Genomic DNA, 16099 nt, shown 5'->3' with positions numbered 1-16099 from the left:
GTTGGATCTTGTTTTAAAAGGTTTTTCTTGAACTGCCAAGTTATCCACTTTAAACGCACGTTTGTGAATTTGAGATTTGATTTTCAAATCAGTTCGTATTTAGTAAAATTTAATTCAAATGGATATCAAGACACACAGATGAGTGGTTCATAGTGGTTTTATAGTTTCACTGTATTGCTCTATCAATTCCTCTGATTTTATATCTGATATTATTCTTACAAGATACAAAATTCTGCTAGAAATTTTCTATCCTCAAGATCAAATAATATTTGTTTCATTACTCTGTAGTCTACGGACTCAAAATACTAAAATCTGGGGTTTGATTCCTCGAGTTGGTTTTAGCAGGTAGCCCAACGTGACCCTTCTCTCAAACAAACTATCACTATCTAATAATTTAGATTTTGTATTATCAAAATGGCGGGTATGGGTATTAAAACTTTAAATTAAGTAAAGTACAGAACAACCTTTTGACCTTCTGAGGTCATTTTCAGGTTAATAAAGAGAGTTTGCAACTGATCGTCGCCAGACACACGTCTTAGGGACGAGAGTGTAAACGCGTACGAAATTGTAGGGGGCGCTGTTGTCAACTTTGTTTTTTTCCAGCACTGGCGCTAGAAGTGCATCATTTCTGAGATTGCAGTTAACAGTTAACTCTTATTGCACCCCAGTACCGGATTTTCTTGCCATCACTGATACTGTGCAATATAACAACTCGATCCACTTTTACACTGATTCTGTGCATTCAATAACTCGATCCAGATTTACGAGGTTAGAAACTGATCCGAAACTCTGTTCGCTACAGGAACTTCCACGTGTGGAACGAGGCATGGATGGAGCGACCTGATTTGGAACCTGGTGGTTATGGGGGTTGGCAAGCTGTCGATGCAACCCCGCAAGAGATGTCGGATGGTAAAAATAAGATAGTTTGTCTGTTTTGTTCTTTACGGTCTAAATGAAGTTAACGTTCGTAAGGGAAACAGTTATGTATAGTTAACTGAAACAAGTGTTTACAAACTAAGCGAGAAAACGAAATCAAATGTGTGACAAAATTTATGTAATAATGGTAGTTAAACAAATAGATCTTAAATATATCTACACTAAATGTGCTAAATTACACGGTGTTAAACAAAAATTAGATAGCCTGGTATAGTGATTTGTAAGACAATTCCTCGTCGACGACGATATACAAAAAACTATGTATAGCTGAAATACTATTATCGACTTTAGTTACTAGAAACGTAGTGCTAGTATGGAGTTCTGTGTTTAAATTGTTAACACAGTATTGAAATAAAACTATGCATATTTTACTTCGAAGTGATTACGTGTGTTTGTTGTAAACGTAAACGTTTTCCAAAAGAACGAGTAATATTTTCAAGTTACTTGATTGTCCGTATGTTCTGGGGCCCATAAGTCATGAATTTGTACCACCCAATCTTGTAAGTCTCCAGCTAGTTCCTCAATCTCGTAAGTCATGAACTTGTGCCACTCAGCCTTGTAAATATCTCGCTTGTTCCTCAATTTCACCTCAATTCTTTCCCATTTATTTAAACTGCCATTTTGTTGTTGAACTCGAAGTTCATTTTTTTAACCTTCTACATCTCTCCTCTAAAATCCAATTTAATACATGTCTTGTTATGTCAGTCCATGGTTTTTTTTTAAATAAATGTCCCATCCATCATCTCCAACTGTGTAAACATTTCGTTATGCCAGTTCTTGGTCTCCTTAACAAAAGACCCATCCGTCATCTCCAACTGTGTAAACATTTCGTTATGCCGGTTCTTGGTCTCCTTAACAAAAGACCCATCCGTCATCTCCAACTGTGTAAACATTTCGTTATGCCGGTTCTTGGTCTCCTTAACAAAACACCCATCCGTCATCTCCAACTGTGCAAACATTTCGTTACGCCGGTTCTTGGTCTCCTTAACAAAAGACCCATCCGTCATCTCCAACTGTGCAAACATTTCGTTACGCCAGTTCTTTGTCTCCTTAACAAAAGTCCAATCCATCATCTCCAACTGTGTAAACATTTCGTTATGCCAGTTCCTGGTCTCCTTAAACAAAAGTCCAAACCCTTGCCACCATTAAATTTCAACATATTAAATTTTGTTATTCTAGTTTCTGGTTTCTGTAATAAATGTCCAGACCACTTCCACATTTAGAGTTCAATTTATTTATTACACATGTTCAAATACTTGGTTTCTTTGATAGATGCAATCTCCTAATCAGTTTTGTGCTGTTATTATCAACTGTTATTCGTTTATTATTTTGGAATAGTCTGTATTTTACATTTTTTTTATTGGTGTATCTACTGCTCATTTTTTAAATTATTTGTGGCATGCGCCGTAGAAAACCAGTAATGTTCCTCAGACATAGAAATATTTGCTTCTTTGTGGTACTAAATTCTAGTTACTAATATGACGTACTTTTTTCATCTACTTCGTTTCAGCCCTTGAAGTAACAAAAAGTTATTTATGCAGCAACTGATGACTATACTATATTTTAAAACTCTTAACTTTAGGAACCTACAGGTGTGGTCCTGCAAGTGTAGCTGCTATAAAACGTGGTGAAGTTATGAAACCATACGATTGTAACTTCCTTTTTGCTGAAGTCAACGCTGATAAGGTTTACTGGAGGTATCGTGGACCTAGTCAACCATTGAAACTTATTGCCAAGAAAACTGATATGTAAGTTTTATGTTCAATTTTTCGTGTCGTCGTGTTTATTTTTGTGATAAAACAACATCCACAACAAAAGTATCATATCTTAAACGTTTTGACCTGGAGTGGGTGTGGAGCTCGTGAATAATAAATTTCACACATATTTAAAAAAGAGTATTTCGCGAATAAACTGAAAGATGTCGCTGACGAACTGAAGAAAAACTAAGCCTTACGTATAACGCAACACAAACATCACTATTTACTGCTTAGCACAACCGCTAAGTTTAGTCCTAAAAAAAATAATAATGTGAAATTGTGAAAGCCTGGATTTAAAGTGAGAGTGAGTAAAAGTTAGCAAAGTTTTTTTCTTGTATGTTAAACAAAAATGTTTTCTCTTAAACTTTAGGAGAATAATATTTTAAAATTAAACTGGTGTTGGGAACAAAGATCTGTAGTCAAGACTCTTGAAATAATTATCACTGATTGCCTACTGGGGATTTAGAAACAAGAGGGTTAAAATAGGAAGGAGACGGATAATCCAGATCTGGAATTAAGATCAAGATAAGGCTTTTGTTCATAACAGATCCATAGCTTTCTAACAACAAAATGGAGGAGAGAGGTACCTAGAAGTGTAGTATGGTTATTTATCTACAAATAAAATAATTGTATAATCCAGTTATACATGGATACATAATCCAGCTATAAATAGTTATAATTATATAATATTTATTGAATAATTTTTACATGGAAACATAATCCAGTTATAAATAGATATAATTATATAATATTTGTTAGATAATTTTTACATGGATACATAATCCAGTTATAAATAGATATAATTATATAATATTTGTTAGATAATTTTTACTACTGTTTTTATTGAAATAAGCAATTTTACTCGGTGATAATAATTGGCCCAAACATTTCTCGTGCTTTTAAACTATTATTTATCAATAACCCTTATTTTTATTCTCAGATACGATGTTCTCTGTAGTTAACGTGGCTTCAAATGTGTAAACGTGACGTTAGAAAAGCTTAAAATGTTACTTTGGAAGTTTCCCAAACTTGTATGTAAAAAAATTACAAAACAACGTCCAGACACGTAAAATGTGATTTTAAGTTTAGACCAATAACAGTTTCAATAGAGGTGTTCCATATGATTTTAACTTTTACACACGTACTGATCATTCGTACCTGAATAACAGTTGACCACAAATCAACTATATGAACTTTTTTTCTATTTATTTGAATTTGCGATTTTTATTATTCATAATGTCTTTTTTACAGAATTGGCCAGTTTCTGAGCACTAAAGCAATCGGTTGTTTTGATCGTGAAGATCTCACAGGAGAATACAAGCATGTTGAAAGTACGTTTAACCTTTCTTATTGACATGATTTGTTTGGTTGTTGAATTTCACGCAGAGTTATACATGGGCTACCTGTTCTAGCCGACCCTAATTTAGAAATGAAACACTAGAGGGAAGACAGCTAGTTATCATGATCCACCGCCAACAGTTGAGCTGCTCTAATTGAATAGTGTGATTGATCATAACGTTATAACGCCCCGATGACTGAAAGACCAAGCATTCGAACCCGCCACCTGCAGATTTGGAACTGATTTCCCTTAATTACCATTGGCTCAGTTTTAACACTAAAGGTTTCTAGCATTAAAAGTGAGGTTCGATCCATGCAGTGGTTGAAGCTCAGGAAGCCTATTGCGTAGCTTTGCAATGCAAAATAAACTTTAAGAAATTAATGAATAGTTTTGTTTAAACACAACGCCCTTGGTAATATTTGTAAGTATTAGACAGCTAAACACTTAGAGTAAAATTACGTAAAAAAATTCACACAATGTGAAAGCTTCTGTACAATTTGCAAATATTCGGGAACGCCAAGAAATTTTTTTTTTTGTTTTAATTGTCTGTTTCAGCATCTCATTTCGATATGTATACTTGTAATAGTTTTAAAAAATTAATTTAGAATGTATGTCATAAGTATTTATGGAAAACATAAAGTAAACCATTCAATTACCATATGTTTTTGTCGTTTTTACCAGCAACAAAGGAAGAGAGAGAGACGATGGTAAGAGCCCTCAGGTCCTGCAAAAACGTGTTTTCTAGGTATTACCTTAACGACGACTTTGAAGACGTCCAGTTTGACTTTGAACTCTTGGATGACATTGTTATTGGTTCCCCATTTTCGGTAATCGTTGTAACAATTTTTATTTGTGCCTAATCATGAAAGTTCGTCTGCACTGGGATAATTACATACGTAAAGAATATTGTTTCTTTTCACAACTTTATGTTTATTTAGTCCTAATCGTGAAGGTTCGTCTGCACTGGGATAATTACATACGTAAAGAATATTGTTTCTTTTCACAACTTTATGTTTATTTAGTCCTAATCGTGAAGGTTCGTCTGCACTGGGATAATTACATACGTAAAGAATATTGTCTGTTTTCACAACTTTAAGGACTCTTTAATCTTTACGATTATCAAATGTGAAAACACACTACAGTTCTCGTATATTTGTTGGTTACATCTTACATAATAAGTTTCAAAATAATAACATAAAATATAAAATTTGCTACGCGCGTTTATTGTACTTTTTTTTACCGGGTATAAATTTTTCCCACTGTTAATTCTGAGTATTATCTCAAACTTTAGGTGAAACTGAAAGCTAAGAACAAAAACTCAGAAGGTAAAGAGTACAACGTAAAGGTAATTCTTAGAGTGGACACTATGCTTTACACTGGTCAGCTCAAAACATTGGTCAAGAAGGACAAGTTTGAGATCAAACTCGCCCCTAATGTTGGTAAGTGATAATTTAGCAAGAACTGAGCATGACGTATACATAAGTACACATACACATATATATTTCAACTTACGTTATTTGTATTTACTTCGTATATTATTTTGAAGATGAAAATGCTGTTAATGAACGCTTAAGGGCGCCATCTAGTGGTAAAATGATTTTTCTCCATACCTAGTAAATATATGTCTTAACAATATTTTTGCACCAGTACTTATTTACATCTCTTAGTAGTTTAAATGCAGTGTACCATTCCCAGTTTGCCTTACAGTAATCCAATTGTGAGACCTATATTTTCTCTCGAATGTATATTTTCAAAAGACGTTTCTGGTAACAGATTCAAGAGTGCATTTTGAGCTTTGCTTCAGGTATTGTTTCATATTTAATTTAGCTGTCTATTTGTCAGTTCTGATACTTAGTAAAAGAAATATTGGCTTATTCGTAATTTCTGAAATCAAATTCAACTAAAATCACTTGTGATTATAACAATCGTATGTTTTAGAAATAATACAACTATTTTGACGCCAGAAAGTGTATAAGATAACGTATTTACAACAAATTACTGTATGCTACGATAGTTTAAGTATTATACGAAATGCATCTCTTTATAATTTTGTAATTTAGAGGAAGAAATGAAGATGTCGGTATCTTATGATGAGTATGATAAAGCCCTTGCGGAACATTGCGCATTTAACATCGCTGCCATGGCAACAGTTGTGGAAACTAATTTCGATTACTTCGCTCAGGATGATTTTAGAGTGCGAAAACCAGACATTTTGATAGAGGTTGGCACACAGATTTAGTATTTTTATTTTCTTTACTCATATTTAAAAGTCAGAACAGATTAACACTTGTTCAATATTTTATATACTAAGAGATTTGCAATGTTCGAAATAGGCCTAACAGCCATTCAGTTGTTCGGAATACATTAAGCCTAAAATGTGTGTGATATGGTTTCATTATGTTATTAAAAATTAATAATTAAAATAACGTATCTCCTAAATACTTTAGAGAAAAACAGTTGAAATTCTGCACGCAATTTAAAGAGTTTTCTTACTTGAGAATATGTTTAACTGGAGAAGACACACAGTAGATCCTATTCTGCCACGCAACGTTAATCATATCCGGTTCTCAAAAAATACGAAAATGTGTTCGTCGTTTTTCAACGGACATGAACTGTTTTTGGCAGGACGATGAGGAATAATATTCTATACATGTTCAACAAGTATCATGAAAATCCCATTATTTTTGACTAAGTTACAGAGCAAAAACAGTGTGAAAAATCTGTGCACATGTTAACAGATAGAGTTTTTAGATTTTCGTCACCTTGACCCTTCAAAAACCAATCACTTCTAAGTTTGTTCGTGTTCTAAATATATACCGATTTTCATTCAAGCCCGTTCAACTGTTTTTCAAAAGTCTTATTAGCACACACACACACAAAGGGATAATTAAAGTAAAGGAGTAGCCAATAAAAAGACATTTAGATAAACCTAAATGTAAGTGTTGAACTGTTATAGTGTCTTGGAATCGTTTTATTACTTTAATAGTTTTGTTGTTCGTATGCTACTATATGCCATTTTGACATTGGATAAAGATCCACATTGTGATAATTTTGAATTTTCCTCTCTGTCTGTCCTTACATTTCCTGAGTTTACTGTTACGTAAACTGGGACAACTATTAAAAATGTTATTAACGAGTTTGGCCACTAGGGTATTTAAGACTTATTAAAATGCATAGAATGAACCTGCAGAAAAATATTGGTCCATTCCACCATCATCCTTAGCTACCAGGTTTCAACATCGTGTTAGGTGGAGATGATTTTTGTTTGTTTTTGAACTTCACGCAAAGCTATTCGAGGGCTATCTGCGCTAGCCGTCCCTAATTTAGCAGTGTAAGACTAGAGGGAAGACAGCTAGTCATCACCACCCACCGCCAACTCTTGGGCTACTCTTTTACCAACGAATAGGGGGATTGACCGTTACATTATAACGCCCCCACGGCTAAAAGGGGCGAGCATGTTTGGCGCGACGGGGATGCGAATCCGCGACTCTCAGATTACGAGTTGCACGCCTTAACCCACCTGGCCATGTTGGGCCAGGTGGAGATGAGTGTGCAACACATCTGCCATTGTGCAATGGGACTTAAGGCTTAATATATTTGTGTCGGAGTCTTTTAATGGCGTGTTGATGAAGATAAATCAAGTATGTTTGAATTATTGTGTTTTATAAAAGACTATCCATCTCTCCACGTCTTAAAGAGGAAGTGTTTAGGTCGACTTAGAAAGAGTTTCGAAATTGAGCCAGGAAGTTTCGAGGCATAAAATAGAAAATCGTTCGCCATCACGAACGTTAATTCTTATATTACCAATGAAAATATTCAGCAGTCAGTTGGAAGAAGTTTGAATAGAAATTACGTTGTTGTTTTGAATTGAGCACAAAGCTTCACAATAGGCTATTTGTGCTCTGCCCAACACGGGTATCGAAACTCGGTTTTTAGCGTTGTAAGTCCGCAGACGTACCGCTGAGCCACTGGGCGGCAAATAGAAATTATAACCAGAGGTTGCTAGTTCAAGAAAAGAGTGCAACATAATTAGTGAGCCTAATATGGTTCTGAAAATTGCAATCCCCAGCCATAGAACTGTACTGGTTAAATTAAACACATGTAATTTAGTTCATTGATTTTATAATTTTTGCAAATATGTTTAAAAGAAAACTGGTAAGTGGCTATTTGTTTATCCTAATACTCCCAATGTCATTGAGACTGTGAATTGGTGTATTCTGTAGAAACAAATCAATAAATAAAACTAACATTAAGACATTAAGTCCTAACGATGTTGTGATTGAACATACAACGAATGTTTCTGTATTCTTTCAGACCGAGGGAGACTTTGTAGAAGGTCAAGAGTTTACTGTTCAGGCTCACCTGAAAAATCCACTTCCAAAACCTTTAACTAAACCTATGTTTGTTCTTGAAGGTCCAGGACTCAGCCAGCCAATCAAAATGCCAATAAAAGGGTATGTAGATATTAGTTAAGTGGGTTTTGTACCATAGTGTAGAAGAATGCGTTCCAATGGGGTTCTGTTCTTTTATTTAAAAACTAGACGTTGAATATTTTAAACATAACAATCAAATTAATCAGTAAAACAGAAGCATTGTCCCTCCGTGTGACTTACTACATTTAACTAAATAAAAATGTATTTACAAACGTATGATGTATGTGAATAAGTTTAAGTTTGTTTTCGACTTGTTTCTCCGTTTTCAGAAATGTGCTACCCGACGCAGAGACTCGAGTAAGCTGTAAGCTAACACCAAAAACAGCTGGGGAGAAAACAATCGTGGCTAAGTTCCAGTCCAGAGAGTTGGAAGACGTAGATGGATTCAAAGTCATCCACGTTAGGCCTAAGACGGATTCGACTAATAAACCAGAAAGCAACAACTAAAACGTACCCTCCGAACACCGTTGATGATAATTTTTTGGCAGAATGGCATTCAGATTTTACTGGTACCCTTTGATGGAACTTTTTAAAAAAAAAAGAAACATGCTTGACCACATGCGCATTTATTACGCTTTACCGACATTTCAACCATATAATGTCCATTTTCAATGAAAGGTTTTTCTTGTTTACTATTATTACTTTTAATCATAACGACTAAGATATGCAATGCACTGCCAAGCAGCGAGGTTTTTGTGAAATGATGAAAGCTTCGCTAATGACTATCGTTACAGTCAAAATTTAATAAACAAAAAACAATACCAAAGCACTTCGATCCTAAGGCAAAAAAAATAACCACTAAGTTTTTACTTGTATTTTTTTTTGTATGTCAGCCACTTAAACAGGCCTTGACCCGTCATTAGATGTTAACCTGTCACGTGAAGAAAACGTTTTTAGTTACACATTTATTAACAATGGGAAGGTGTTTGTTGTTGTTGTTTTTTCTGTTTCATTCACTCGTATTTCGTATAGATGTCGTTGTACGTGTTTACTGACCAAGGTGATGGAAATTGAAATAAGGTGCGTTTAAGCTGAAAATCTACACTTTTAAGATAAGTACCTCGATTCATGTCAGGTTCAATACTTGTAACTCACTTGAAAACACTTGTATGTCTGTTTGTGTTTGAATCAGCTTAAAAATAATAGTGAAAGACTAGAGTCCGTCAGCATGACTCTTTCATTGTCAACTGAATTAGGTTTTTGGAATATTAAAATTGAAATGTCTGTTTGAAATAGGAACTTCCATATGAGCTTCTATGGTTGTTATATTACAGTCCCGTATAAGTGTCCTTACTATATAAAATATCGTATTTTTATAATGTGAATAACGTAATATTGATACATTAGATATTTCGCATAGCTTTAAAAGAAACTACAGATGGCACTGGTTTGTGAGGTTGAAAATTAAAATATTCTCGTGTGTTCAGGTTGATAAGTGGTCGAATATTGCAGACAAATTTCATATCGTTTGCCTGATGATTGTTGTTATTGTTTATTCGGTTCGTCCGAAGAGCTGGAAACTTAAAACATAAAAACATCGTATTGCTAGAAGAATATTTCACTCTTTGCACTTCTTTTCTCCGTTTTTCTGCAATACTGTAAATGAATTTAATGTGCAAATGACGCCATATTATTTAAATAGTGTAATAGTTTCAGTAGTCGACAATCCATATGTTTCAAACGTTTGTACTTTTCAAACTGTGAATTGTTTTTACGTTAATGAGCTCTAACTTTGTTGCTAAATTTGTTTTCATTAAGAGCCGCTTTAGTATAAGTTATTTTTTAAATAAATTATTTTCTAAGTCCGGACAATTTGAGATTGCATTACCAAATTAACTAGTAAATATGTGGTAATTCATGTTCCCTCGGATGAAATCGCACTTGATTAATAATTAAACATAAAAAACAAATAAAAAGTATTTAATGATGTTTAGATTTACTTTACGTTTTTAAATATCGTTTGGTTAATAAATTACTCATAAACGTTTACGTACAACAGTGGTAATGCGAAAAAAAAATGCATACCCCGTTAAATCAACTCTAAAACTCGCCAAGTCACATTTCTCCCCATTTGGAGATTCGATATGAAAATGTCAAAAAAAAAAAAAAATCGGAACCTTGACAGTTATATTTCACGACCCATCCTCTGTCATCCATTAGAGCCCCCAATCGTTATGACCCCTATGTAGGAGCTTTGATAATTAATTACTTCCAAGTTCAGAGCTTAGATTATTTTGAACGGCTTCTTGCATGGTAATACTTGAGTAAATCGTATCATTCGAACTTTAAAAGCTGGCGACATATTTTGGGGCTTCCTAATGACTTTTTTATAAGTATCTTTTTTTACTATATTAACAAATTTCAGGTAAGTTCCAAAATCAAGTGAACATAAATAAGCATTTATGCCAAACTGAAAATTTCTATATATCTAAAAAATATATATATATGTAGATATGATGCAATATTTTTGTAAACTGAGCTCGTAAACAAACAGGTGTGACAAAAATAAATTCAAAGTTTGAGTTTTTGACACCAGTACAGATGAATAGACACAATAGCATTGAAATTTTATAATGGTACTTCATTCATGATTAAAACAAGGGGTTTTGAATTTTTATTAAAGGTATGAAAAATTGAAAATGTTTCTATTCTGAGTTTGCTTGCGAAGAAGTATTTTTGAATGTTTATTTGTTGTGTTACATTTGCATCGAAAGGCAACTATTTTAGGTGAAATGTACTTTCGCCTAATTTTTGTGCCAAACTGTTCAATAAATTAATTATTCAAGTTACATCGTTATTTTTGTTGCTGTAAAAAAAATTATCACAATTAAAATAAAACACGTAACCGACTTACGAAAAATAATTTATTATCAATAAGAGATGTAAATATTATCATCCGGATACTTCTAAATCGCTGCACATTTTACCTAGAAACGTATATAACGCTTTCATCTCGTGAATTCAGTTGCACATGCGCAATTCTTTTACGCATTTATCTCTATCCATACAAGCAAGTAACGACTTTAAAAAAATAAATTTGGAAGACGCTTTTCTTTAGTAGTTTCCTTTGTACAGTGAAGGGGCCTGGCATGGCCAAGCGCGTAAGGCGTGCGACTCGTAATCCGAGGGTTGCGGGTTCGAATTCCCGTCGCATCAAACATGCTCGCCCCTTTCAGCTGTGGGGGCTTTATAATGTGACGGTCAATCCCACTATTCGTTGATAAAAGAGTAGCCCAAGAATTGGCGGTGGGTGATGATAACTAGCTGCCTTCCCTCTAGTCTTACACTGCTAAATTAGGGACGGCTAGCACAGATAGCCCTCGAGTAGCTTTGTGCGAAGTTCCAAACAAAAAAAAAAAATTGTACAGTGAATGACTTTGTAAAATCAAAATGGAGATTATCTACTCCTGCTAATCTTCGTCAGATTTTGTGTTTATAGAAATTTCAATGTAAAGCGGTAGGATATTTTTTTAGTACCGCAAAGTGTGAAGAGCTTGTTTGAAGGCAAGTGCAAATTGAAAGTTATTTGATAATTTATCAGCTAAATGGTAAATAATGTAGAAAGATTTATCAAGCGGGCGGGTGTAAAACAGTGATTTGTACGACCGAATTTTGAGTCCAGCGATTTAGTGTTCGCATCCTGTTTCAACATCAACGTTCTCTGTTCTGATGCGCTGATGGTGCGCTTTAAAAGTTTTTTATGTTTTGGTTTTTTTTAATTTCGTGCAAAGCTACTCAAGGGCTATCTGCGCTAGCCGTCCCTAATTTTGCAGTGTAAGACTAGAGGGAAGGAAGCTAGTCATCACCACCAACCGCCAACTCTTGGGCTACTTTTTTACCAACAAATAGTGACCGTCACATTATAACGCCCCCACGACTGAAAAGGCGAGCATGTTTGGTGCGACCGGGATTCGAACGTCTTAACCCACTTGGCCGTGCCAGGCCTTGCTGTAAGAGTGACGGTCAAACTACATTTATTTGATCAGATAAAAGTAGCCCTTAAAATTTAGAGGTTGGTGCTGTTGACCAACTGCCTTACCTCCGATTTGTTAGTTCAAAATAAGAAAGTGATGTTCACTCATATTAATCTTGTTTAGCTTTGTGCAAAACTAATTGGCACAGCTAGTTATTCTTACTATTAAACGTTACATGATAGATTCAAACTAGCGACTGTTTTTATGGTTTTGAATATTTATCCCTAAATGTAGACAATATTTTCAGAAGCTTCAATTTAACATGAAAATGAATTTGAAAAGGCGCGCGCACACACACACACACATATATATAGTCTTCTTTGATAAACGTATTTTCAAAATTTTATTTGTAAACTACGCTTTGTTGAAAAAACAAATAAACTACCGGGCTTTGCAATCGATTTCGAATTAATCGGAGACTTCCATCAAATCAATTAGGTGGCGCTCGAAGAGCTAAATATAGGTTCAGAAACTTTCTTTCGCAGGTAAGCATAGACAAAATGTTTAATAATGATGATATGGTTTTAACAGTTTTATTCTTTTTACTACTTAACTGTTTCCAGTTGCTCCAAGTAGTTTTAATTGCTGGTAAGAGATTGAAGAAACGACGGCCTAATTCATTTGAAAATTGTAAGTTTGAAATTCAAACACGATGAAGCGATCGGATTTAGTGATACTTAAATCTTGTATTTGTTTTTTAGCTTCTACATTCTTTAAACTGTAAGTTCGAGCAAGATTTGGCAGTTACATCTGTGTAAAAATATCAACACACATTTGGATCGTTTGTACCGTTTTTTTTTTTTTTTTAAATACCGACATACATCTCAGACAATTTTAGTGCATGTATAATATTAATTTCATGCATTTTGACCACAAACTTTACAAAGCTGAATTTAACTACAATAACATCGTTTTTAAGCTCACAGCGTTATTATATCTGGTAGCAACGAAATCATTTTCAGGTTCTTATAGTAGAAAGAAATATTCAATATTAGGAGCTTAAAAATATTGTTTCATGACACCAACAACCACAACCTTGTTCTCTATGATATTACATTGTTCTGCTTTTAACTGTATTTGTTCTGTGCGTATAGTAAAATGAAAGCAGGTATCAGCAATAATCTTTGCCAGTTGACGATGGTCTTAAATTCGTTTTTGTTCAGACAGTTAAAAGTGTGATCTCTTCTTAAATAAACAAATTATATTTTGGTAGCTTATGGTTAATTAGATAACTATTGTTAGTGAATATATACTTCTTTTGTGAAAACTTGACAGGAAAAATGACTGATACCATGATGTCTCCTTTATCGAGAATAATTTTACCTCACAATAACTCATCTAACATCAGTTGTACCAATAAAACTGCCTTGAATAATTGAAATGAACAAATTCCCTTCTTCATTAAAACCGGAAGAGACCATAAATGCTTGTGTGTCTTAACCACAACTGAAAGATTTGATCACAAATTGCATAAAACATTTAAAAAATAACCCTGTATTGTGATTTAATAAAAAAGATTGATGGCTGATATGTAAACAAACCAAACAAGATGTAAATTTCAATAAATCAAATTAGAACCAACAATAATTAACAAAATAAAATTATCTAAGCATTATAGAATATTTTAGAGGATTCTAACAGTAATGTTTTTTTGTTTTGTTTTTTGAGGCACAGGAATAATACATCCATTATACAAACTATAAAATTTGTTATGAAGCAGAATAATATCAGCCATTTGCAACAATATCTTAGAACAGTGCATTTGAAATATTACAGTTTTATAAAGAAAACAGAATTCTTTTTTATAAGGTTCAAAAAAAAAATTTTCAATACAGCATTAATTAACTTTACCTTACATTTTCATATTCACCAGTGAAGAACATTCAGCTTTAAGATCATTAATTTTGGGCCAGATAACTGAGAAACGTTTGTTATAAGCTGAAGCCCAAAATTAGTGTTCTTAGTGCTACAAAATAACTGTCAAAATAATATTGATGTTTTGACCAATAAATGAATTATAATGAAACAGAAGAAATGCACTGGATTGCATTGATTTCATACAGCATAAGAAAGAACATATTAACCTTTATTTTTGTAATTACATACATGCTTAAAAGTCAACTTTTCAAAATAATTTTTCTTTTTAAAAATTACAAATTATATTCTATATTCATAAGAAACTAATATATAAGTGTATCAGATAGCTGTGCTTGTTGATCGTGGTGCACTCGTGAACACGTGCAGAGATGCAGATTTGTTATTTCTGTTTAAAACTCGAAAGCTGTAAGGGCTTTTTTGTATTTAAATTTTCTTTATTGATTCAGTGATATATTATGTCTGTCATTATTCAACTTTCGTTGTTTAAACAGAAGGTTAAATGTAGGTATAAAACTGATTATTGACAAGGATGATGGTGATTTGGATGAAATCGAATAACAATTGTTCGGAAGTCTCCCCAAGAAAGAGCGATTTTTTGCAACAAATACAGGGTTTCTTTAAAACAACTTCTTGAGAAATGATTACATTGGAGTTTGTTTGTTTTTTGGAATGGATAGATTTCAATGTGGACTGGCATAATTATAATCCATACAAAAATAACATTTGCTACAATGCAGTGTTAAATAATTGACCTTAAACGGTAATCTAACAGTGTTTATCCTTTGTACCAACAAATACCAAGACTTACTACAATAGTTACAAAATACATACAAATAACAATCAGCAAGCAAGAGGTAAGACAACTGAAAGTTAACAATGATACAATACCACATCAACTCCTACACCAAAAGGACTATCTCGGAAATATACAATATGTATACATTTATTTCTCTTTTCGTGTCTCACCTTTACTTTCAAATCACAACTTTTATATAATAAACTTAATGTACATTTCATTGACGTATCTAAATTCGACACCTTTTTCTTTTCACTTGCAGCGTCGTCTTTCTAAAGTTGAAATATATTTACGTTTACATCAAAAACCAAGAGAGCAGCACAGTCGCATCCTATTTATTCCATTTGAGTGATCTTCAAATTTTGCTTTCACTGGAAATCTATATTTCTTGAAAATCCATTTAAAAGAAAAACTAACTGGAATGCAGAAATAAAATTTGATCTTTGTTTCACGATATCCCAAATATCACTTTTGATAGATCTGCGAGAAATCATTTTTAAAGGCTTTCTTAATCACTGTGGCAAGTTAAATTGACACGACGTGTGGTGAATACGGATGTCTGAGTTAATTATTAATTCCAATATTCCACTGTTTACTAACAATTAATGATAAATCAAGACGGTGATTAAATAGTCAGAGACGCTCTCTTTACGTAAAGTCAGCACCACAGAGGAAAATCTTTAGAAAATCAAAATCAAATCAATAGTAGACTTTCTTTAAACATACATTTCTTTATATTTTTAGTCTTTTTCTGCTTCTATAAAGCACTGAAACCTTTTAACCTTTTATCACACGAAACACGTCACTTATCTTCCTTTGTTTCATATAGAATTATTACTTGAGTGTCACTGTTGAAGGAATGTCTTGATGCCATCCGTGTTGCAGATACATGCCTGCGTGTGAAAAACCAAACCAAGTTATTCGAATAAGTTATTTTCTTATTAAAAATATATAAATGTACTTAAAATCTCAGTGCTGATTTTTAT

The 16099-nt window shown here is 33.4% G+C and overlaps 2 protein-coding genes across 3 annotated transcripts in view; one reads left to right on the top strand and one right to left on the bottom strand.

Moving 5' to 3' along the window:
• The window catches only part of LOC143246980 (annulin-like), a 56508-nt gene extending 45254 nt beyond the window's left edge, over window positions 1–11254 (top strand). Inside the window, exons 9-16 of the mRNA XM_076494260.1 lie at window positions 803–909; window positions 2519–2684; window positions 3945–4024; window positions 4714–4859; window positions 5324–5471; window positions 6093–6253; window positions 8347–8486; window positions 8735–11254. Of these exons, the coding sequence (XP_076350375.1) occupies window positions 803–909; window positions 2519–2684; window positions 3945–4024; window positions 4714–4859; window positions 5324–5471; window positions 6093–6253; window positions 8347–8486; window positions 8735–8912 (1126 nt within the window). The 3' untranslated portion in view covers window positions 8913–11254. The remainder of the gene's footprint in view (window positions 1–802; window positions 910–2518; window positions 2685–3944; window positions 4025–4713; window positions 4860–5323; window positions 5472–6092; window positions 6254–8346; window positions 8487–8734) is intronic.
• A 1964-nt stretch (window positions 11255–13218) lies between these two features.
• The window catches only part of LOC143246984 (thymocyte selection-associated high mobility group box protein TOX-like), a 230149-nt gene continuing 227268 nt past the window's right edge, over window positions 13219–16099 (bottom strand). For both annotated transcript variants that reach the window (XM_076494264.1, XM_076494265.1), the window contains exon 13: window positions 13219–16006. In XM_076494264.1, the coding sequence (XP_076350379.1) occupies window positions 15948–16006 (59 nt within the window). In that variant the 3' untranslated portion in view covers window positions 13219–15947. The remainder of the gene's footprint in view (window positions 16007–16099) is intronic.

Source organism: Tachypleus tridentatus, chromosome 3 (assembly GCF_004210375.1).
Source record: "Tachypleus tridentatus isolate NWPU-2018 chromosome 3, ASM421037v1, whole genome shotgun sequence".
In the NCBI taxonomy this organism is placed as follows: Eukaryota; Metazoa; Arthropoda; class Merostomata; order Xiphosura; family Limulidae; genus Tachypleus; species Tachypleus tridentatus.
Note: the sequence above shows the minus strand (reverse complement) of the source record. Positions and strands in the feature narration are given on the sequence as shown.